This window comes from Phoenix dactylifera, chromosome 12 (assembly GCF_009389715.1).
Source record: "Phoenix dactylifera cultivar Barhee BC4 chromosome 12, palm_55x_up_171113_PBpolish2nd_filt_p, whole genome shotgun sequence".
In the NCBI taxonomy this organism is placed as follows: Eukaryota; Viridiplantae; Streptophyta; class Magnoliopsida; order Arecales; family Arecaceae; genus Phoenix; species Phoenix dactylifera.
The window spans coordinates 10,310,684-10,336,609 of record NC_052403.1 but is presented as its reverse complement, the minus strand read 5'-3'; the positions used below and the strand labels follow the sequence as shown (position 1 = coordinate 10,336,609).

Sequence of the window (25,926 nt, the reverse complement as noted above, 5' to 3'; positions counted from 1 at the left end):
CTATTCAACCAACATTAAGGATAGCAGAAGGTCCATCATCTTGGGGCGCACCCAAGCAACTAACCACAATGAGGCATGCCACGCATCACCTTAAGCTTTGTCTAATTGTTAGGATTTTAAAAAAAAAGTAAAGCAGAATCTTCCTTTCTGATACTTGGCAACGAAGAGAAATTTAAGTGGCAATATGAGGTAAAAATTTTTCACAAAAAAATAACTCTAGTTTAGACAGATAGAAAAGGGGAAAAAGCAAGTGACATTTTCTTCAAGTATTATTCGCATATTTAGCCAATAGATGTAGTAGAATAAAACAACCTCAGCAAACTGATTAGTTTTCAGTCAAAATGGAATGTCTCATTAATACAAAACCACCTAATTAATAGCCAGGATGGATGAGGAGAGGCTAGCAAATGTTATTCTTGATAGTTATACATCACAATTTTCATAAGAGTGGCTGATTATGTAAAGATTCCTTGTTAAAGTAGAAAAAGTAACTGACCACTTTTATGGGCCCCATCCATAACAAACCACAAGCAGAGATTTATAGTTTAGTGGAGCAACTAAAAGAGAGACCGGTTCAACTAGGATTTCAAATATGAAAAACAAGCCAAGAAGCACCAGCTAGCAAGATAAAGTATTCTCAATATAGAAAGGGGATAAAGAAATAGAGTTCTAAGTTCTAACATTTTCAAGCAAAGGAGGAATAATAAAGCAACTGGCCACCATGAGGACTCCTATCACAAGGAAACCAAAAGAGGAAGTGAACCTCCAATTTAAGGCTGACAGCTTTAGAGAGCTTTTCTCTATTCAACAACATTAAGAGCAGAGGATCCATCAGCTTGGGGTGCCACCAAGCAATTAGCCACAATAAGACATCATCACCTTAAGATCTGTCTAATCATTGATACAAAATAAGTAAAGGAGAATCTTCTTTTCCAATACTTGGCAATGAAAAGAAAATTTAAATAAAAAATATATGGTAAAAAATTATTTCACTAAAAAATTAACTGCATTTTAGATTGGATAAAAAGGGGGGAAAGCAAGGACCCATGGAGGCATGTGTGTAGTCCCACATCAATTATGTGCTGGAAGGCTCTTGGGTACTTATATAGGGATAAGGAATCCAAATAATACCTCCTACCTAGTCTTTTTAGGTGAGGTCTTTAGTCAAATGGTATTGAATAAACCTGGCCCATAGCCTATATAGACTATGGGACACTACAACACGAATCCATTTAGGCTAACCACAAGCTGATCATGATACTTGTGAATAGATCTATAGTACTTATGATTGGATTTGAAAAGATTTGGCCCCTTAGCCTGGCAAGAATGCTAAGGCTTAAATGGGAGAGCATGTGAGGCTCCATGTGGGCGTGTGTTTCATTCCATCTAGGTTATACAGTAGGAAGATTTTGGATACTTTGCATATAAGGATCCATGCAGACATGTGTTTAGTCTAGCATCGATTATGTGCTAAAGAGATCTTGGATAGCTATACAAGACCAAAGAATCCAAATAGTACCTTCTAGCTAGCTTTTTTGGAAGGATCCTGGGTCATTACAAGTGGTATCAAAGCGGATCTAGCCCATGGCCCATATGGGCTAGGGGACACTGTAGCATGGGCCCATTTGGGTTAACCACGGTTTGATCATGGTGTTTGTGATTAGATTGTGATACTTGTAATTGGATATGAATGGATTTGGACTCTTAGCCTGCGGAGACACTAGGGCTTAATCGAGGGGAGTATGTAAGGATCCGTACGGCCGTGTGTTTAATCCCACATCAATTATGTGTTGCAGAGAACTTAGATAATTATACAGAGCCAAGGAACTCAAATAACACCTTCTAGCTAGCCTTTTCAGGTGAGGTCCTAGGTCATTATAAGGCCAAGGAACCCAAGAATACCTTCTAGCTAGCCTTTTTTGGTTAGGTCATAGGCCATTACAAAAAAAAATGGCATTTTCTCTGATTATTTTTTGTATACATGGCCAATTTAGGTTGTGAAAAATCCAAGTATGTTTCGCATACTTAGTTCTTAAAAGATCCTTTCAAGAATGAACTTTTAATGATTGTGGAAGATCCATCAAATAAAAATCAAAGTGGAAACACTGCAAGGATACAAATCTTCAGCCATTCCCATAACATTTAAAACATGAAGATGAAGGAACATGTGATCACAAAGTACTAGTCTTAAGTTCTTTTTGGGCCAAAACTATTTATTTTGAAAGGCTTTGGATGGAGCAGAAACATATACAAAGAACAATACAAGAGGCTTGGAACAATGAGCTAGCAACAGCAATGGAATATAGCATTTATTTGCTACTATCTAGAATAACGTGTGCCCCTAAATAGTGGGATTAATAAGATATGGGTGCTATTCATTATAGATTCAAGGTATTACGGGAGAAGAAAATGTTGTTACAAATTCAAGAAGGAACGGGCTTAGAAATGAAGAATTATCAAATTTTGTGCTTTGAAGAACCACTACCAATGAGACAAGGGAAAATAGAGCTACATTAACAGTCTAGACCAAATGAACTGGAGGTGGCAATGCTAACACAAGAAATTTACATATAGTTATAACAAAAACGAGATGGAAGAAACACATTGATGAATAACTGGAATGTGATAATGAAGGAATTTAAAGAGCATCATGACAAAATTAGAGCTTTCTAACTTCACATGGAGATGAAATATTCATTAGGAAGTCACGAGTAACTTTTGGCACTATTTTCATCCCTTAAGCAATGACAAGCAAATTAGGAATCGCGACTTATTCATGCGTCAACAAATTCTACAATACATTGGTGTTAGAGTTGCATGCAAACAAATAAGTCATAGAACTATTTTGTCACTAATCACCCCATCACAAGTTATTCACAAACTCTGCAATAACTTGGTAAGTATTATGATTTTTATCCTAGCTATATTTTTATACAACTTTCTCTCAAATCAACCAAACAAGAGAAAATTCTCTACTTTTCCTTTGTTAAAAAATAATTAATCTTTTGTAATCCATTTTCTTGAAAACTAAACACATCCTAGGTGATGAGGACCCACACGGACTATTCTTCTTTTGTCTTATTTTTTTCATTTTCAGCTAGAGTGGAAACCTTATTTTTTGAGTTAGACTGAATGGATGTGTAATTTCGCACTTAGTTTTTAAATTCTATGAAATATAATTGAATTTTTGTTGTCTTTAAAAACATTTGAGTCATCTATAAATAGTCTCTAGGAATCAATGTGAGTTTGATTTTTAAGTGAAATCATCACAAATAATTCAGACTGACAAAAAAAAAAGTCTTCTTCATGCATCATATTGCATCTTTAAGGGTTGAGATCAAATTTTAGGAGCAATTTGTAATTTGAAGAGTAGAGGCAGTTTTCGTTTTACAACAGCGACCTTTTTGATTCAAGAAGAATCACTTGAATTTGGTCTAGGGCTGGAATGAACTACTTCGTAGTTTTATTTGATTGTTATAACTAGTTTGTGTCTTTGTTTGAGAATGAAAATCCAAGAATTTTGAAATTCAATCATCCTATGGTCAATCTGGGCATTACTTTTTCAGATTGTCCAGCACGAATAGTTGATATTTTTTAGCTAGATATGATACCATTTCAGCCAACCATTCTGGTCAACCACGAGAGCCTGAGCCAAGTTTTTCTAAGAAGATGCAAGTCCAAAGACACAAAAGGTCCTTCAAATTTTCCGTTGCAAAATGACAAAGAAAAATACTATATTTTCCAATGCACATCTCTCTAAACCACACAATTGACATAGCTGTTAAATTCTCAACCATCAACCATAAATAGCAGATGAAGCTTAGTTGATTTGATAGCTATATTGTAAACTTGCCGAAGTGTTGGATACATGAGCCTAATATATATTACAACCTAATACTTTAATAGATTAAAAAAGTGTGACCCCACCAAAAAAGCTAGACACCATTAAACTAGTGCATACTAGTAAATTTTGAAAACTTAAACACTACACATGTAAGAGCATTTTCTAGACTAGACAATTCAATTGATCATTTCAACTGCAGAAGCTTTAAAATGATTGTTGTACACTCCATTTTCCAAGTAACAACCATGTCATGCCTTGACATTTCATGTCCAAGTGCCCACATATATCAACAGTTCAGAATTCCTTCAACTGAGTTTACAGATAAGACAAAGGAAATATGCATGAAAAATTATTATCAGCATCTAATGATAGAAACTGCAAAAAGTGTACCATGATATTCGAAAAGGTTACTATAGAGTTACTTCATTCTAAACAATATAAATATATATATATAATGCATCCTCGTCATCCATTATAACTTGTGATTAATTGCATAGTTTGAATCCACAACCTTAAGGTCAAAATATCTTGTTCAATCAACAAGCTTTACGTAGGAAAACTTCTAGAAGAATGGAAAATCTAGTGCTTACTCTAGGAACTACAAAAACAAGATAAAACACTAAATTAATTAATCTTCAATTGTAAATTTTAATCAAATTTTTATATATTACTCCAGGACGTATTGCTGATATTTTTTAAAGAAACCATTTTTTATTTTTAGAAAATCATGGGAAAGAAGAAAAAATTGCACCATGGATGTACAAATTCACTAGTATGATGAAGAAAATCTCAAAGCACAAAATTTTCTTAATTATTAACTAAACATTTCCACCACTATACACCTTAATGCTAGTGACTATACTTATGTGTACTCTAGCTCTGCGAAGACAATTCTGGCAAAATGTAAAAAATACAAATAGAAGATGCTAATAAAGTAAATATATGACCATGTAACAAAATGCAGATAAAAATTATAGGATCTTGCATAACAATAAGGAAATAAATAACCAGGAAAATTTTGCAAGTTGTAGACCCTAGATGATGTTAAAGAGACAACTACTTACCAAAAGAATTTCTTCCTTTCTTCCCAAGACACTGCAAGAAATTTCGGTGCTATGTTATACACAATAGAAGGAATAGAGACTCCATAAAAATCAAGTTTCTTTGAAACATTTGTTGTACCATAACATTAGGAAGAACAAACAATTTGACAAGAGTATCAGGTCTATAGTGACAGTCTTCTGGAAGTGTGATATTGCAGGGCCCTTTGTTCGTGGGTAATAGTAGAGATTTTGGATTCTTCGGGGGTGCAAAGACATCTGGCATCTCATTGTCCAGTAATTTCGTGAAGTCAACATCGGGAACTTCTTTTCTGGTCTTTTTCTTCTTGGTTACTAGCTCTGGTTCGCTAGCCAAAACTGGAACTTGTTCTAAACCTGCAACAACATCCCTAACATAACAGAACTGCATATAAGAAACCAAATCAGCAAAAATTAAAAGTTTATTCTTACCTTTAACTTTTCGATACTTCCAATGATCAGGACCTGCCCATGCATTTGATTTTGAAGTAAATCCCAAGCCTAGAGACAAGAAACAATTGATTTTCTCAAATTTTTCACCTATATCTGGATCATCCAACATATATTCACCATTTTCCTGCATCAATAACTAAGATTTTGTTAATCACATGACATTTGTTTTAACATATATAGTCTGCAAAACATAATCATATACCTCTTGATGGCTAGTGGAATTTGGATTTGGGCTAATGGAGCTGTCATGGATGACACTCGTGTGGTCATCGTAATCAAAACTCAAAGTTCCACAATCATCAAACAAATTATCATCCAGCTCTAAATTGTTATCCTCCAGTACATGGCCTTGAACCTCAAGCATTTGTTCTAAAGACTTTGTGTCTGATGGCCTTTGATTATCTTCATCAAACTGATTCACAATATCCTTCAGAGTTGGTGAGATGTCATTTTTCAAGGGCATGTAATCCATCATCTTCTCAACATGATCTGTGAGGAAAGAACATGTAATGCAGACAAGAAAAGAAGCTTACATTTACAATCAGAGCTTATGCAACAGAAGCAATTTTGTGGCATTGCATCCATACCTTTGGAAAATGAAAGGTCAATCATTTCAAGTTTGTTGTTTTGTGTTTCAAGCAAGACGCTCCTCTCAGGTGCTTCAAATGAATCAAAGAGTATACGACAGCCACAATATACTCCAAGGTTGTTCAATAGTAGACCCTTGGCACCACCTTCATCAAACTGTGCAGAAGTTTGATGATACAGAGGATCCACAGTGAATGCCACTAGAATGTAAACAGTAGCAAATTGGTTTCAGCAGAGGCATTAAAATTCTTATATTACAAGTAAGCCATATGATTTTACCTTCAATTTTTTTCACATTAAGAGCCTCAAAAGATGACTCCAGTGTTGATAAAGGTGACATCTGCAATTAATAAAGTGGTATGAGCTGAAAATAACAAATGAAAAATGTCAATTCCTAAGAAACCGTATATACCTTCGTTTCTAAGTCTTTCTTAGAAAGCCCATCCTCTTGAGCAATCCCATTATGATCATCAGTTTCTGTTGTGACAAACCACACTACTAGAATATTGATCAAAATTTACAACAAAAAACTGCTTGGCTACAGAAAATAACAACATTGAAATCAAACATGAACACCATAGTAGGAGCCCAGAGAGAAACATAAAATAGTGAGATGTGGACTTGAAACAATGCCCCTGTCAAAGAGAAAACTAACCTAGAACTTATTATGATCATATTAGCAAACTGGGAAAGAAAAAAAAAAGAATGAAAGAAAAGTCTATGCAGTTGGCAGCATTCCTTTATGTGGGATAACCTGAAAAGAAATGATAAGGAAAATTAGTTGATCAAGCCTTGTTGCTAAATAATTTACTTGGATCATGATTCTTCTGAGTTGTTGAATTTTCAGGTTGAGTAGACAATTTCACCAGCATACTTCCCTCCAGAATAAAGCCAACTCAATCACTTGAGAATGCAAGAGAAGTTACAAATCTTGAAAACATCTAGAATCGAGGACTTGAATGGCTCTGGTTGTAGAAATCCTAAGATGTTTTTGAGCAGAAATCTAAATGGATCCAGACCAAGACATATTTTAACTGTACAAAATATGAGAAAATGCACATGTCGAGGAGAAAAAGACAAATATAAAGAAATCTGAAAGGTCAAGTGACAGCAGTATATCTCCATATTTGATGCAAAGGAAAAAACATGTATAGAGGTCAGTCACAAAAGGAACAAGCTGAGCTTTACTGAACAGCAAGTAAATTTTTTCCAAATATTAATAAGCAACTGGTTGTGAGAAACTGTTGTTGAATCTTAGTCAGTATAAAAGGAATCTTTTCAGATATTACCGGTGTTAGACACTTGAAGTGGATGCTAAGAGTCAAACATGATTTATTAGCAGAGATGATGATGGAACCTAATTTGTGTAAAAGAGGATTTACTCATTTATCATAGAACTAATTTTCAGGAACTATGATCTTGAGAGGCTGCGCCTAGCATGTATTTAGACCCCCATCAATTGTGCGCTAGGGAGATCTTAAGTACTTATATATGTTTATTCCACCAAAATAGTGAACTAGACCTATGCTATGGAACAGGCTTGTCCCTGCTCCCTTCAATTATCATTTAGTCTTCATCTACGTTATAAACAATCAAAAAAATGAGAGAGATATTTGGTCTTTTCAATAAAATTCAAATCATCGCAATGTTTAATGTGCATTAAATGCACATTATTTCCTCAACTTATTTCTTGTACTTGTTCCTTCAACCAAATGCCAAAATATGCCTCTTTTGCAGAATAGGCGCATCTTTTCAACAGTATAAGCTATAAGGGATATCCCTTCCAAAGCTATTCTACAACCAAACATCCCCTCTAGGTCCTACTGTATTTCTAGAATTTTCCATTTGTACCTATAGAAGCTTGTAACAATTGTAGGTGCCCATAAATTTTTGAGCTTTTGTTCTTGTAAATATGCAATGTTGATTCCCCATTGCATAATTCTATCCACTACCAATGTACTCTTCCTAGTTAAAGTTATAACATTTCAAGTAGCAAAACAAATCTTTGTTTTTCTTTAGATTGGCTTCTTTGCATTCTTTGTTGATGATGTGGAGCCTTGTCTTCGTAAAAACTTCACCCCTAGGAGGCACCCTGGATCCAACTAACCCTTCCTTATTTCTTACCACAACGAGGATATGTCATGGTGCATTGCTTATGAGTGATAACTTGATCAGCAATTGCTCAGTTTTCATCACAACATGGTCATATTATGGCACATGATATATGAGTGGTATCCTAGCCAACCCCCCTGCCAACTTATCACAAACTAATTGGGTCGTGGCATGCTGCAACAAGAAAAGTTCTAGCACTTACGAATATCAGTTTAAAGGCCACTTCAAAGTTTGCCTTGCTTTTTAGCTATTAGCCATTGTTCCAAATCCAACCCTTTGCCTTTTTCTACTAAGTCTGAGACCAGCATTGGCAGTGTTCTATATTTCATTCATGGTAAATATAAAGTACAAAAACCACTTAGAGGGGGAAATTATAACTTCAAAAAAATAAGAAAAAACCTTTCTCTTCTTCTTCTCTGCCAGCCCGATTGATCCCTCCAAGGACCTTGTATGCCTCAGAATGCACCGAATCCACTCTCATAGAATATATCTTCACCCCAGCTTCCAGAGTGCAGCTTGCCTGCACCAGAAATAGTATTAAGTCAGTGAAGGAGGCCAACCCTTGCCATGTAAATACCAGCGCCAAGAAATCCAAAAGAATCAGCCAAAAAACAAGAACGAAAAAAAAATGAAACCTTCTGGAAATTGGTCTCGTCATCATCTTCGGGTCTAACTCGGATGATCTCACTGAGATGGTCTATGAGACCCAGCTCCCACGTGTTCTTCTGGTTTATCTTCTGCAGAACAAAAAGAGCAAAGAGAAAAAAAATTGAAGAAGATTTGAGATCATAACCCTAGATAGACAATGCAACATAAGGAGACATGAGGGAAGGGACGAACATTCTCGCTTGCGAGCTTGATGCAGTTGTGGAAGAGATCCATGATCTGGTCTCGGTCCAAGAGATCGTGGCGGGCAGAGGGTGCGGCGGAAGGGTTGGGGGCGAAGGACCGGCGGCGGATAGAGGCGGCGCGGGCAGCGCGGGCCTGGGCGCGTTCGAGCTCGTCGTCGTTGGAGCCCAGAGGGAAGGCGTGGGACGTCGGCGACTGCAGAAGGGCGGCCGTGGGAGTACGCGGCCGGTGCTTCGACGCCACCGGCCTCGAAGGGTTCGGCAGCGGGGTGCGGCACTCATCTCCCATTTTGGTGCCTCAATCCCCTTTCAGAAATCGCTCTATGGATCGATCCCTGGGACGAAGGGTTGCCCTCTTTTTTCTACTTTTGCTCACTCGCTTTAGATCGGATAGAGAGAGCAAGGGAGAGAGAAATTCGATTTCCCTCCGTCGCCGTATAATTTGAATCCAGAAACCGCTCGGACCTTCTCGTATGATATTTGGACAGCTGGAATGTTTAAACCCGGCTTTTTAGCTCTATATACGGCGTTCGGTGATTAATATAAGCCGAAATACCAATTTTGCCCCTATAATTCAGTAAAAACCATAGGTTGAATTGGTGAGGCTTTTAGGCATACCGAGTATTTTCCTGTTTGAAATGTATATGTGACGGTTGCATTGCTAAAATATACATTAGGAGCGGAGTCAAATATTTCCCCGAAAGATCTTAAGAGTCTTTGGGCCGCTTCCAAGCTTGGCGTAACAAGGAAATCTCCCAGCAGAAGAATGGGCAAGAGTTCCTCCCATCCAAAGCTTCGAAGGACAGACGGAAATTGGCAAAGGGTTTCAGGATGATTTTGGTAGCTAAAGTCCATTACATCTCTAAGTTCCGACCATCAGAAAGTGATATTCCGAACTAAAATTGTCACTTGAGGACAGGGAGGAAAAAATCTTCTATGCTTGGATGCAACCCAAAATTAAACCCTAAAGCCAACTTGAATCTAGACCCAAAAATCCACACAAACTAAGCTCTAAACTTGACCCGGGCCTAAAATACAATCACCATTCCCTTTAGAATCACCATTCCTTCAATTAAAGGCCGATGATTACATTCTTAAATGGAAAGAATGATGGGACTTGAAGTGGCCCAAATCTGACCTGCCAATCACAAGGAGACATATGCTACCGAGAGAGAAGGAGAACTTGTTTTAGTTGGACAAATCTTTCAAGCTGAACTAGATAAGAATGACCAAGAGATTGTTTTTCACCTAACTTAGAGCTCAAGAGCCTAATACCGGTTGGATAAGGACTCCATATATAGAAACAGAGGCTTGGCATACCAAGTATGTAGACTCTTCTTTTTGATTCATTATTGTTGCAGGGCTATGCAGCCCAAGAAGGAGGTGAATTAGGCTTTTCAGAAACTTTAAATAAAATGTAGTGGAATAAAACTTGATGAGTGCGTGTGAGTTGCAACAAATAATAAACAGAAGTAAATATGCAGGAATTTAAAGCACACAAGTCATTCACCACAAATTCATCAAATTTATAGTGGTTTGTGCCAACTCTGCATCTATGTCTACTCCTCAAGATACCCTTTTTGGAAATTTCCACTATAATCCCTCTAAGATTATAATCCAATTATTTTGATCGAGCTCATAATTAACTCATTTGATTTTCACCAAAAATCAACCAAAACTACTCCCAAGCCTCCTTCTAGGCTCAACATAATCCAATTCAAAATTTAGATGAACCTTTTTTCCAAGTTTCTGTTAGATGTATGCCCTAGAAGCCAATTTTGGCTGACACATTATTAATTCTAGGACATAATTTGTACTTGACTTTATTATTATTGAATAAATGAAAGGCATCTTTTTCATTCATATTATTATTGTGTCTATGAATCGTCCAAGGAATTAATAAGATGATGATGCATATTCTCAAGAGTTGAGAATTTGAGCCATGTATCATTAGTGATTAATTTCTAAATGCTCCTGATCGATGGATCATCACGAGGACGGTGATCGATCCGATGAGATCAGTGCACACATTACTTTCCCTATGGATGGACGAGACTCGAGTCCACGGTATAGGGACACTGAAGTAATAGTGCAGATGCTTGTTAGAGAATAAGGGTACTGAGTGTGACCAATACAAGAAGTCACTTGGATGTCTATCCACTCGTCAGTGACTTGCTTGATGTTGCAGTAGTGTGACTGGTCCTTTGACCTGCGATGCTTCGGCTACTCACAGTGAGGTTATTGTAATTTGACTGCACACATACATGGTCTCTAGCCATATGGGTCCATGCAGTGTAGATTGGCTGCAGTAGGTTCACTGTAGGAGTAGGGTATGCACCTATAAGGAATCTATCGACCTTGATAGATAAGGAGAGATCCTATGTGATTTATAAGACTGAGTTCGTAAGACCTCGGCCGGGGCAGATTGCACAGTGGAGAAAGAGTTCTCCGCTCTCGAACTTAAGTCGAATAAATCTTGACATATGACAGACGAAGGGGTTTGACGAGTTATCCATGACCTCCGTCTTGTAGGGATCTACGATAGAAGGACTGTATCACACAATAACTGCACCTAGAGGTTCACCATTCTATTCTGCTGGGTAGCCACTACATGCTGCTAGGTGTCACTAGTGGATGGTGGGACTCATAGGGATTGTCTCGATGATCGATAAACCCTAATGAGTTGAGTTGAAATCGTTCCAACCCATTAAAAGGAGTTTTTCAATGATATTGAGATAAAGATCACAATATATCTCACTACCAGTCAGAATAGAACCTATGGGGTCACACACACTAGAAGTATTGACCGATCCGATGGTTGAAAAGTGATTATGAATCACGAGTAATCAATTCGATTGATAAGAAGTTGAAAAAGGAATGGAAATTGATTAATTAGACTTAAAACACGAATCCTACTTGGAGTAGAATTTCTGGAGTCCTAATTTGATTAGGACTGGAAGTCCTACTTGGAGTAGGACTGGGATTCCTACTTGGAGTAGGATTCCTACAATCCTAATTAGATTAGGATTTTGAATTCAATTTGGATTCCTACTTAGAATAGGATTCCTAGAAGTCCTAATTGGATTGGGACTTCGGATTCAAATAAGAGTCCTAATTGGATTAGGACTTCGGATTCAAATAAGTTCTAATTTGGATTAGGATTTCTTAAGTCACAATTAATTATTAATCCAATGAATCAAGATGACTCCTAATTAGATTAGGATTGAAGGGTTCAATTGAGTCATGATTCATTAAGTCCTAATTGGATTAGGACTTACCTAGATTAAACCCAAATTGGTTCACCCTTGGACTAAGCCTAATTGGATTAGGACTTAACCACATTAGGGCATCCCAATCGTTACTTAATGAGGATTAGGGCAACCATGAAGGAGGGGCACACGCCCCTCCTCCTTTTCTTTGCTTGGGGCGGCAACACAAGAGGGGTCGGCGCCCCTCTTGGAAGGTGATCAAGGTCTCCTAATTTGTAGGAGCCCTTCATGCCTTTAAAAGGACTTGTGGGCGGCACCTAGGATATAATTGAAGCTCTCTTCCTCCAAGCCGTAGCCACCCCTCTCCCCTCCTTGTTTCAGCCGCAAGCAAGGTGAAAGAAAAGAAGAGGCTTGGCGGCATCCTTTCTTCCCTCTCTTGGTTTCCAACGTGAGCAAGGGAAAAGGCTGCAAGCAAGCATTGGATCTTCATCCATCTTCATCCTTCTTCTTCCTCCTCCCAAGCACAATCAAGGGTTGATCAAAAGGGAGGAGATCAGCCATCAAAGTTATCTCTGCAAGGGAGCTAGCACCCCGGGGAGATAGAAAGCTTAGATCGGTTCCTGCTTCGTGTGGATACCCGTAGAGGCCGGGCACTTGAACGGCTTCAAGCGAACCTTCATCCAAAACCACGATCATCATTTTGCGGTGATCATCTATCCGCACAAGGTGAAGATCTGATCTTCCTAAGTTTTTAAAAGTATTTAATCCTTACCCATCTACGAACGGTTATCGAACGACGTTCATGCGATGAACGTCGATCCCGCTTATGCCGATTCCGCTGCCATCTGAAAATTTTTGAATTTTCTGCGGCATGGGCGGGTTCCCAACAGTTTCAATCCCCAAAACTTATCAACAACAAAGTATAGAGAGAACTACATAGTAAATGGATTACAACTTCTAAAATTTAAGTACATAAAAATAAATGGAGCCCTAAATCAATTGGTTGCTCTTGATTGCACTTGAATGCTCTTCACCAACTCTCTCGGTGGTGAAGGAGGTGATCTTTCAACACTTAATGACTACACTTAAATGTTCTCCTTTTTTAACCCCTTTTCTTTGTCTTGGCTATTCAATTACTCTTAATTTATTTTCTTCACAATCACTTCTTGTCCTCCTTTTGGCATTCTCATGCAATTATACCATCAAAGAATTGTTGGAGGACACTTCTAGCCGTTAGATATGCCAAAAAAGCTGTTATGAAACAACAATGTTTATTCTTATCAAACGAGTCAACTCGTCTCTTTTAGGGGTCTACTCGAACTAGATGTTATTTTTGTCGCACTCTGTCTTTCTTCTATGATAATTGTAGGGTCGACTTTTTTGGCTTTTGAAGTCGACTCGTCGATTAACAGGGGTCGACTTGTTATTTTCGTGGGTCGACTCTCCAACAAATTAAATTTTGTTGTTTTCTGTCTTTTGTCTATGGACATTCAGAGGTCGACTCGTTTGCTTTTGGGGTCGACTCTTCTCTGACTAGAGTCAGTTCATGATCTTCATAGGTCGACTTGCTAATATGCCGAATTTTATAGCTCTCTATTTTTTATCTATGGCCCCTTAGGAATTAACTCATTTGCTTTTGAGGTCGACTCTTGTTTGACTGGAGTCAGCTCGTGATCTTCATGGGTCGACTCGCCAATATGTTGAATTTTATAACTATTTGTCTTTTGTTTAATACTATTCTGGGGTCAACTCCTTTGCTTCTAGGGTCAACTCGTGAAGATGTATCAGTCTATATCAGTGTGCTAGGGTCGATTCATTGTATTCTAGCGGTCGACTCTTGAGATAGCCTTTGTTGAATTTGTTGTCATTACATGTGAGCGTTCAATGGTTACTTCGAGGTTTTTTTAAAGTAGAATCTGTGGAGTGATTGATTATAACCCTATTTGATTTTGATGAGCTCAAAGCATTTGAGTATATCTTATGTTTACTAATGAATTCAATCTAGTGTTTTAGTGAAAATCTTGTAAATTGATGGTTAAGTGTCTCTAGATTTGGTTCAAGATATTTTGGATAAGTTAAGAAGACAATTTGAACCAAAGTCTGAGACTCGAGTCGACTTCGGGCTATTACGAGTCGACTCCAAGCGTATCAGAAGCACTGGCACAGGCTCGAGTCGACTCTGGAACATTACGAGTCGACTCCGACTGAGAACTGACAGACAAACAGAAAGACCCAACTCAAAACCTGTCAGCGAGTCGACTCCTGAAGTGCGCGAGTCGACTCCGATGCTTACCGAGTCGACTCCGGAGTAGTATGAGTCGACTCCAGGGAGTTACAGTCTTACAGACAAAAAATCAGAGAGCAATTTTCGGACCCTGAGAGCCGAGTCGACTCCTGAGGAACGCGAGTCGACTCCGATGGGTGGCAGGTCGACTCCAAAGAAAGCAAGAGTCGACTCTCAGTGTAATACAAGGCAAAAGTCAGAGAGCAACTTTCGGACACTGAGAGCCGAGTCGACTCCCGCAAAGCCCGAGTCGACTCCGAGACAGCGCGACCCCAAAAAGACAGAAGACAGTATTTTTGTCTCTCAGACGCGAGTCGACTCCAAGACAGCTCGAGTCGACTCCAAGGCAGCGCTACTCCAAAAGGACAGAAGACTGTTTTTCGGATACTGAGAGCCGAGTCGACTCCGGAACAGTTCGAGTCGACTCCAAGACTGCACGAGCAAAAAGACAGAAGATCGGGAGTTCGGGCTCTGAGCGCCGAGTCGACTCCCAGAATTTCCGAGTCGACTCGAGTGAGCAAAGTTGAAGTATAGCTCTATGGATTCCTTGGGATGAACCGACTCCAAAAGTGCCAGGTCAGCTCCAGATTTTGGGGAGTCGACTCCGGGTTAAGTCGAGTCGACTCCCAATCGAGAAGCTCACTTTAATTCAAATCCGGAACAGTTGCCGAGCCGACTCCAGAAAAGCATGAGTCGACTCCTGCTACAGCCGAGTCGACTCCAGATCGCGCGAGTCGACTCCGATCCCAACGGACACATTGTCAGGATGTGCAGAATGTGCAGAACGGCTAGTAAAGTGAGTCTAACGGCTAGTTTCCATGGGGAATGGTTTAAATAGCCACAGAGGACTGTAGCAAAGCAAAAAAAGTAACATTCCTTTCAAAGAAAACACAAGAACTTCATCTGCCAAAGGGATTTCAACAGAAAAGAAGGAAGAGAGCCATTAACTCCATTCAACCAACTCTTCCCAGCATTAAAGAAGTCTCCTCCTGCCTTCTAGTCTTCAAGACATTCAAGAGGAGACCCAAAGTTCGAGAAGCCCTCCTCTACATCATCATAAACTTGTTTGAGGGCTCTTAACTTTTCTCTTAATTATATCGCTGTATATTTGCTTATTTAGAAGCTGTATTTTTCTCTTTGTTCCTTCTTTCCATTTGTTCCTTACTTGATTCAATCAGGGGATTGAATCAAGGGTGTAAAGGTTTGTTGGTGAGCCTAGGTTGAAACCAACGTGTGAGGGTTCGATTGTGATCCCGGAAAAACAATCGGGTGGTTCTAGTCGGTGAGCCTGGGAAAACCGACCGAGTTCGTTGTGACCTCGTAAAACAACAAGTTGGGTTGTGAGCTTGTAAAACAACCGGCTGTAATCCGAGGGGTTATAGTGAATTCCCAAGTGAGGCTTGGGGAGTGGACGTAGGAGCAAGGGTTAGCTCTGAACCACTATAAAATCATTGTGTTTGTGATTGCTTGTGTCTCTCTCTTACTTTCATTTCATTCACAGCACATAGCATCTAATTAATCAACTTGCAAAAAGTGTTAATTAGTATTTCACAAATCAAATAATTGTAATAATTATTTTAAAACCCAATTCACCCCCCCTCTTGGGTTGTCTATCTGGGCAACAAGTGGTATCAGAGCCGGAACTCTTTTACCCAAAGAGTAAAAGATCAAAATGACAACCCCATTTGGTGAAGGAAAAATATCCCGCAAAATCCGATAAAAACGGATGCCAGGTCAGAAAATCAGTTTTAAAATTTTATCTATTTATTTATAACAGGTATAAATAAATAACATAACTATATTATGTTTACCATACCTCGATCCCGCAGCGGAAGATGGTCGAGGTACTCTGGAACAGAATCTGGTACAGGGCCAAGTGCTGGATCAGATACTGGATCAGATGCTAGATCTGGTACTGGATCGGGAACTGGATCTGGTGCCGGATCTGGTACTGATGGATCTGGTGCTATGCGAGGCCCGGATGTACGGACCCTCTACTTCACACGCACGCCAAGAAATGCAGGAAGGTAGGATGATGTCTGTATAGTGCAAAAACCCTTTTGCAAATAAACCCCTGGAAGAAAAGAATTTCAAAAATTCCTTCTTCCCTTTTTCTTTTTCTTTCTTTTCCTCTTTCTTCCCGTTTCCTTTTCCTCTCTTTTCAAGCTACTCAAAAGATCATGAATCTCCCCTCTCCCCAGATAAAATCTCCAGCTAAGAATGAAGAAAAAGCTAGCCTATTTATAGGCAAAGACAAGGCTGAACCAGGGAAGAGAAAACGCCAAAAGGGAAGAGTGAACGCCAAACGTTTCATGATTTTATTGAATTTTTTGAACCGTTTGATTTCAATTAAATCAGTCCTATATTAAAGAGGTTTCAAAACCGAAGAGACACGTCTCTTCGGATCTTCAAATGGTAGCCGAAAGAGGGAAGATCAAGCGGCCTTCGATGTGTTCGGAAGAAGAAGAAGAATGTGGTCCACGGGAGAAAGTTTCCAGAAAATTGGTCCATGGACCGAGGAAGAAACCAGAACCAAAAACGTGTCATTCAAATAGAGGGGCAAACACGTAAATTTCCAAATTTGACTTTTCTTAAATGGGTTAATTCAAATGGGCTGAATCAAATGGGCTTGGGTCCATTATTGGTTCTAAACCAAATTGAAGATCAATTTGAAAGATTTTGGATCCGAAAAAATTCCACATGAATCTGATTCATGTGAACTCCAATTAGTTCAATTTTCAGATCAATCCGAGTCACACTTGGACTAGAATAAATATGGAATAAATTCTAATAAAATCATCATTAAGCCCAATTACATTCATTTGAATCCAATTCAAAAACAAACTCAACAAATGAGTCCAAATCAATTTCAATTACATTAATTGAAACTTGATTAAGCCAGAATGCAGACATAATTAAATACACATCCATGAAATTCAGTATGTACCTCATGTTCAGTGCTAGCTGAACATAGACAAAACCAAATCTCAAATGACCCATAATTTAATTCTCAATTAAATTGGATCAAGTCCTTCCTACTTAACTTGACTTATGTGCGTGACTCCGATAGGTTCGAACACTAAGCCGGTAGTACATGAACCACTCCATGCACTAATCGAGGTGACCATCTAGCAATGATACCTGATGTCCGGATAGGTCGAATATGCAAAGCAACATTCAAGAACCCATTCATATGGTTACCGCATAATTCATCCTTTTGACCAACGATGCTCAAGATGACCTAAAGTGAACTGTCACACTTTGGTCCGGTCATCCATATTGTATTTCAATTAATTAAATTCGAGTGACCAATCACTTGGTTTACCCTGGCCAAGGTTTTACTAAATTGAAACACAGCGAAACATCAACTCCTATAATCTGGAGCGGTCAATCCCTTCTTGACTCATACACAGACTTCGCGAGTACTTGACTGCACCCAGCAACTTTTCAATATCTGAATTAGAAATTCAGATCGTTCAGTGCCAAAGTACAGTGAGTTGCTTGCAAGTCACCGTGATAGTCTCAGGTCTAAGGGATACTTATGCCCATATGCTTTGTGAGCTAACTCCTGACAGTGGAGTGCTCAACAGGTGAGTCACTGTTCAGCGACGATGTACTCCTACATCTCACCTATATGCCATACCAGTGTCTCCACACTCCTTGGTTAAGAGGACAACCAACTAAATGGCACACAACGACCTATACTTGACATAGCTATCGTCCAATTGACAGCTCGTCATTTGGTCGCGAACTGGTTTAAGGACTAAATGATAAAACCTCTTTTATCCACTAAATTAGTCCTAAGGACTTCATCACAATACACAGGAGTTCAATTTGAAGATGCAACACTTGTGATAAATAGAAAATTGCCAGAATAAACTTTTATTCATTTTAATAAAACATATACATAATTCAATTTCTTACAATTAAAAAATTGGCTTTGGGACACAATTCCCAACAACTCCCACTTGAACTAAAGCCAATTTGTACAGTATCTAATACCCATCTTCGATTTGTGATAATCGAACTCCTTTACAGAAAGGGCTTTAGTGAATGGGTCAGCTAGGTTCTCCTTTCCATCGATCTTTTGAAGATTGACGTCACCTCGTTCCACGATCTCTCGTACAAGGTGGTAGCGACGCAGAATGTGCTTGGTTCTATGGTGGGACTTTGGCTCCTTTGCTTATGCAATGGCTCCAGTATTGTCACAATACAAAAGAACTGGACCATTGATTGAGGGAGTAACACCAAGTTGATTTACAAACTTCTTGATCCAAACAGCTTCTTTTGCCGCATCTGATGCAGCAACATACTCTGCTTCGCATATGGAATCGGCTACTGAATGCTGCTTGGAACTTTTCCAGCAGACTGCTCCTCCATTCAGGGTAAACACAAATCCTGACATACTCTTACTGTCATCATGGTCTGACTGAAAACTAGAGTCTGTAAATCCCACAAGTTTTAAGTCAGATTCTCCATAGATTAACCATTGGTCCTTAGTATTTCTTAAATACTTAAGGATAGTTTTCACCACCTTCCAATGGTTCTCACCCGGATTAGACTGATACCTACTTGCTACTGCTAGTGAGTAAGCAACATCCGGTCTTGTACATGTCATGGCGTACATAATAGAACCTACTGCAGAAGCATATGGGATTCTACTCATACGCTCTCTCTCTTCGGAAGTTGTCGGACAATCTTTCTTAGAGAGAGAAATTTCTTGGCCTATCGGAAGATAGCCCTTCTTGGAATTCACCATGTTGAACCGCTTCAACATAGTGTCGATGTACGTGGATTGGGATAATCCAAGCAACCTCTTAGATCTATCTCTATAGATTTTCATCCCTAGGATGTAGGATGCTTCTCCCAGATCCTTCATGGAGAACTGTGATGACAGCCAGAGTTTCACATTTTGTAATGCTGGAATGTCATTCCCAATTAAGAGAATGTCATCCACATATAAGACAAGGAATGTGATCACTGAACCATTAGCCCACTTGTAAACACAAGGTTCTTCTTCGTTCTTAACGAAGCCATACGTTTTGATAGTTTTATCGAAACGTATGTTCCAACTTCGAGAAGCTTGCTTAAGTCCATAAATGGACTTTTGTAGCTTGCATACTTTGGACTCGTCTGTGGATATGAAACCCTCAGGTTGTATCATATACACCTCTTCTTCCAGCTCTCCATTTAGAAAAGCTGTTTTCACATCCATTTGCCAGATTTCATAATCCATATATGCTGCTATAGCTAGCATGATCCGAATAGATTTTAGCATTGCCACAGGGGAAAAAGTCTCGTCATAATCGATACCATAACGTTGACGATACCCCTTGGCAACCAGACGGGCTTTATAGGTCTCCACCTTTCCGTCTGCACCTCTCTTTCTTTTGAAGATCCATTTGCACCCTATGGGTTTTATCCCTTCGGGTGGATCAACTAGTGTCCATACACTATTGATTTTCATGGACTCCATTTCGGATTTTATGGCATTAAGCCACAACTCAGAGTCAGACCTCTGCATAGCATCCATATAGGTGATCGGATCCTCATTGTTCTCATCGAGCTCAATAGGATCCGCGTCATGGACCAAGAAACCGTAGTATCTATCCACTTGACGCGGCACTCTACCGGATCGCCTTAATGGTGCTTCTACATTGGGCTCCGGGTTTGATCTAATCAAAACCGATTCTGTGGGTTCAGTAGATTATGTTAAATCTTCCACCTGCTGAACTTCACTAAGTTCAACCTTAGAGGCAACAATTCCTTCACCAAGGAATTCCTTTTCCAAAAATGTTGCCTTAAGTCCTACGAACACCTTTTGTTCATTAGGAAGGTAGAAGTAATAACCCCTAGTTTCCTTGGGGTACCCTACAAAATAACACTTATCGGATCTAGAACCAAGTTTGTCAGTTTGAGAACGTTTAACATAAGCCGGACATCCCCAAACCCTAAGGTATGAAAGTGTCGGCTTACGCCCAGTCCATATCTCATATGGAGTCTTCTCAACAGACTTACTTGGAACCTTATTTAGTATTATACACGCAGACTCTAAAGCATAACCCCAAAAAGATATAGGCAGACTAGTAAACCCCATCATGGATCGAACCATGTCTAACAGAGTTCGATTCCTCCTTTCGGATACACCATTATGCTGAGGTGTTCCTGGAGGGGTCCATTGTGAGAGAATCCCATTCTCCTCTAGATAAGTCAAAAAATCACCGGAAAGGTATTCTCCTCCTCGGTCTGACCGAAGGATCTTAATACTCTTTTCAGTCTGTTTTTCTACTTCATTACGAAATCGTTTGAACATTTCAAATGATTCCGACTTATGCTTCATCAGATAGACATACCCATACCTGGATAGGTCATCTGTGAAGGTTATGAAGTAGGCATAATCACCTTTGGCACTTACGTTCATAGGTCCACATACATCAGTATGTATGAGGCCAAGAACATCGCTGGCTCGTTCACCCTTTCCAGAAAAAGGTGACTTGGTCATTTTACCCAGTAGACAGGATTCACAAGTTGGCAATGATTCACAATCATTGATTTCTAAAATGCCTTGTTGGGCTAACCTGTTTATCCTGTTTTTGTTTATATGACCAAGCCGGCAATGCCACAAATAGGTTTCATTGACTTTATCTAATTTAGGGTGTTTATTAGATGTGTACATTACATTCACAGGCAATGATAGAGTATAAATGCCATATTTCATTTGTCCACTGAAAATTTTAGTATCATTCAAAATGATATCACAAAATCTTTCATTTATATAAAAGGTATAACCATTCTTGGCCAAAAAGCCTACAGAGATGACATTCATCAAGAATGCTGGACAAAAGTGACAATCATCTAACATAACTACTCCAGACTCAAAAAACAACTCAATGACTCCTAAAGCTAGGACTGGAACAGATCTTCCATCACCAACATTTAGGAATCGATCGCCGTTCTTGAATCTTCTACTTACTTGAAGTCCCTGCAAAGAATTGCAAATATTAATTGGACTTCCGGTATCCAATACCCAGGTAGTAGAATCATAAACAGAAAAATTACAAGGTGTTATCATATAATTACCTTGTGCAGCAACTGTTTGCTGCATTTTCTTCTTTGGCCTGTTTGGATCAAGGGACGCTAAATAAGCCGGACAGTTCCGCTTCCAGTGACCCTGCTTCTTGCAGAAGAAGCATTCTGCCTTACTCTGATCAGATTTCCGCTTCATAGTCTGTTTGGGCTTAGAGACCCCAGCACGAGCTTTCTGCATCTTCTTCTTCTTTCCTTTCTTAAAGGAAGAAAGTCCTGCAGAAGTCCCACCTACCACATTCACCGACTCCTTTTTGAGTTGGTGATCCTTCTCATAGGTCTGCAGTAATCCTAGCAAACCATGATAGGATACTTCAGGTTTAGTCATTCTATAATGACTAAGGAAGGTCAGGTAGGACTTAGGAAGTGAATTCAAAATGGCATCCTTGCCCAATTGCTCATGCAAAGGAAAGCCAAGTTTACTTAGGCGATCAATTTGTTCGACCATGTACAATACATGATCGGTGACCGATGCCCCTTCCCTCATGCGGGCATTGAATATAGCGCAGGAGGTCTTATGTCGTTCAACATCATCAGGTGTACCGAAAGACTCCTTCAACATTTGAAGGATTTCCACTGGCTGCGCTTCCTCGAATTTACGACTAAACTCGTCATTCATCGAGGCCCTCATGATGCAACGCACTGTAGTGCGATCGTTGAGCCACTTCTGATAAGCGTCTCTGATTGCACGTGGTGCATTGGCTGCAGGTTCCTCAGGTGCAGGATCCGATATCACATACAGGATCCGCTCATGCTCCAATACTATTTTCATCTTTCGATACCAGCTATCGAAGTTAGGTCCATTAAGCTTATCATTGTCTAATAGTGTTCGGAGGGACAATGAGTTAGCCATATCTGAAAAATAAAGGAAAAACCCAACTAATCAGTATATGATTTATTTAATCCTAAAGACTTGGACTTTAGTCTAAAGTTTTCTCCCACTGTTTTAATCGAATTAATAGCCTCTACCTTTAATTCGAGGAATTACTTTAATTCCTTAGCGGGTACTAGAATCCACATGGACTGTATACAGGCCCGAGGAAAGCTCGGCCAACCCATATGCATCTAAGGGTAGGTACATTACAATTATTTCTCTAAATAATTTCTAGTATTTTATTTTGCCCCAGGTGGTAATCAGTAGGCGGAGGCCTCCACTGAAAATCCTGGTCAGATCCAACCATTAATGAACTAACTCGATGACACTACCTAATGTATGATCAGGCCCGAGGAAAGCTCGGCCAACCTAATCACAATCAGATAGCTCAAAGAGCTATCATATAATGAAGGATAATTCCAATATTCAGATGAACACCAGACGGAAGCGTCCTGCATGTCCAACTGGAATACTGGACCAATTATCATCCATTTTAATGGGAGGCTATGACCTAGTTATCTATATAACTATATCATTTTAAGGACCTAATAATTTAGAGGATTTTAGAGAGACTGATAATTCTATATCCTCCCACTGACTGCACTGAGTCATATAGAGGACATAGAATTTCATTGGTCTATGGACATCTAAATCAGTCATACTGATTTCCTTATTGACATGGGTGAGTACCAAGTCTCAAGATATCTAAATCAAAGCTTAAACGACCACTTTGGCCAGGTAAGAGAGATCACGGGAGGGTTCCGCCATTAACCGTCTTTCCTAGACACCAACAGAGTTGGCCAGGAAAGAGGTAGCCCCAATTAATAACCGTAGATCCAACTTGCCTTAGACACCAAATGGTATGTCAAGTTGATTTAGATAGTCATTAAGAACTCAGGCTCGACCACTGAGCCACAATCAGATCCAATTGAAGTGTTTGGACATGATCAACAAAACTATTGAGTTTGATCAAATTAGAAAAATGAATTTAGTCTAATACAACTATTGATTCCAATTCAATTCTAACATTAGGTCTAACCTAATCAACTAATCTGATTGTGCTAACCCATGCCCCAAAATCCATGTTCAAATTTAAATTTTAATTCGAATTTCAAATTTTGAATTTTAAATTTTATTTGAAATTCAAATTTTAAATTTTAAATTCAACATTTAATTCTTTATTAAATGTATTATGATCATGGATTCAAGGTGTCAATTTATTCTAAATATAAACAATTTATATTTAAACTTTATGGTCATAATAAATTTAAAACTGAAATTTCATAAACATCAATTATGCATAATTTCACAAAAATAAACTATTTATTTTATGATACAAATTAATCTCAATTTTGTGCTAGGACAACCTTTTCACTATAAGGGGTTAACCTTATAGCAGGACAACCTTATAATTCAGCACAAGATTGATATTTTATCAATAAATCTAGATCTAATCTAAATTTAAAAATTAAATCATGCACAATTCTAGATATTATAGGCCAATTCCATCGGCCAACCTGGCTCTGATACCAGTTGAAGGGAAAATATCCCGCAAAATCCGATAAAAACGGATGCCAGGTCAGAAAATCAGTTTTAAAATTTTATCTATTTATTTATAATTGGTATAAATAAATAACATAACTATATTATGTTTACCATACCTCGATCCCGCAGCGGAAGATGGTCGAGGTACTCTGGAACAGAATCTGGTACAGGGCCAAGTGCTGGATCAGATACTGGATCAGATGCTAGATCTGGTACTGGATCGGGAACTGGATCTGGAACTGGATCTGGTGCCGGGATCTGGTACTGATGGATCTGGTGCTATGCGAGGCCCGGATGTACGGACCCTCTACTTCACACGCACGCCAAGAAATGCAGGAAGGTAGGATGATGTCTGTATAGTGCAAAAACCCTTTTGCAAATAAACCCCTGGAAGAAAAGAATTTCAAAAATTCCTTCTTCCCTTTTTCTTTTTCTTTCTTTTCCTCTTTCTTCCCGTTTCCTTTTCCTCTCTTTTCAAGCTACTCAAAAGATCATGAATCTCCCCTCTCCCCAGATAAAATCTCCAGCTAAGAATGAAGAAAAAGCTAGCCTATTTATAGGCAAAGACAAGGCTGAACCAGGGAAGAAAAAACGCCAAAAGGGAAGAGTGAACGCCAAACGTTTCATGATTTTATTGAATTTTTTGAACCGTTTGATTTCAATTAAATCAGTCCTATATAAAGAGGTTTCAAAACCGAAGAGACACGTCTCTTCGATCTTCAAATGGTAGCCGAAAGAGGGAAGATCAAGCGGCCTTCGATTGTGTTCGGAAGAAGAAGAAGAATGCGGTCCACGGGAGAAAGTTTCCAGAAAATTGGTCCATGGACCGAGGAAGAAACCAGAACCAAAAACGTGTCATTCAAATAGAGGGGCAAACACGTAAATTTCCAAATTTGACTTTTCTTAAATGGGTTAATTCAAATGGGCTGAATCAAATGGGCTTGGGTCCATTATTGGTTCTAAACCAAATTGAAGATCAATTTGAAAGATTTTGGATCCGAAAAAATTCCACATGAATCTGATTCATGTGAACTCCAATTAGTTTCAATTTTCAGATCAATCCGAGTCACACTTGGACTAGAATTAAATATGGAATAAATTCTAATAAAATCATCATTAAGCCCAATTACATTCATTTGAATCCAATTCAAAAACAAACTCAACAAATGAGTCCAAATCAATTTCAATTACATTAATTGAAACTTGATTAAGCCAGAATGCAGACATAATTAAATACACATCCATGAAATTCAGTATGTACCTCATGTTCAGTGCTAGCTGAACATAGACAAAACCAAATCTCAAATGACCCATAATTTAATTCTCAATTAAATTGGATCAAGTCCTTCCTACTTAACTTGACTTATGTGCGTGACTCCGATAGGTCTCGAACACTAAGCCGGTAGTACATGAACCACTCCATGCACTAATCGAGGGTGACCATCTAGCAATGATACCTGATGTCCGGATAGGTCGAATATGCAAAGCAACATTCAAGAACCCATTCATATGGTTACCGCATAATTCATCCTTTTGACCAACGATGCTCAAGATGACCTAAAGTGAACTGTCACACTTTGGTCCGGTCATCCATATTGTATTTCAATTAATTAAATTCGAGTGACCAATCACTTGGTTTACCCTGGCCAAGGTTTTACTAAATTGAAACACAGCGAAACATCAACTCCTATAATCTGGAGCGGTCAATCCCTTCTTGACTCATACACAGACTTCGCGAGTACTTGACTGCACCCAGCAACTTTTCAATATCTGAATTAGAAATTCAGATCGTTCAGTGCCCAAAGTACAGTGAGTTGCTTGCAAGTCACCGTGATAGTCTCAGGTCTAAGGGATACTTATTGCCCATATGCTTGTGAGCTAACTCCTGACAGTGGAGTGCTCAACAGGTGAGTCACTGTTTCAGCGACGATGTACTCCTACATCTCACCTATATGCCATACCAGTGTCTCCACACTCCTTGGTTTAAGAGGACAACCAACTAAA

The 25,926-nt window shown here is 39.0% G+C and overlaps 1 protein-coding gene across 2 annotated transcripts in view; it reads right to left on the bottom strand.

Annotated features, from left to right (window-relative positions):
- LOC120112755 (condensin complex subunit 2-like) overlaps nucleotides 1-9,410 on the bottom strand; it is a 43,116-nt gene extending 33,706 nt beyond the window's left edge. The window contains exons 1-10 of one of the 2 annotated variants that reach the window (XM_039132589.1): nucleotides 8,917-9,410; nucleotides 8,712-8,813; nucleotides 8,476-8,596; nucleotides 6,377-6,459; nucleotides 6,244-6,304; nucleotides 5,964-6,164; nucleotides 5,579-5,865; nucleotides 5,356-5,500; nucleotides 5,027-5,280; nucleotides 4,909-4,939 (exon numbers count right to left, since the gene is read on the bottom strand). In XM_039132589.1, the coding sequence (XP_038988517.1) occupies nucleotides 4,909-4,939; nucleotides 5,027-5,280; nucleotides 5,356-5,500; nucleotides 5,579-5,865; nucleotides 5,964-6,164; nucleotides 6,244-6,304; nucleotides 6,377-6,459; nucleotides 8,476-8,596; nucleotides 8,712-8,813; nucleotides 8,917-9,213 (1,582 nt within the window). In that variant the 5' untranslated portion in view covers nucleotides 9,214-9,410. The remainder of the gene's footprint in view (nucleotides 1-4,908; nucleotides 4,940-5,026; nucleotides 5,281-5,355; nucleotides 5,501-5,578; nucleotides 5,866-5,963; nucleotides 6,165-6,243; nucleotides 6,305-6,376; nucleotides 6,460-8,475; nucleotides 8,597-8,711; nucleotides 8,814-8,916) is intronic. The other variant, XM_039132590.1, reaches the window with a different exon arrangement.
- Between the last annotated feature and the right edge of the window lie 16,516 nt (nucleotides 9,411-25,926).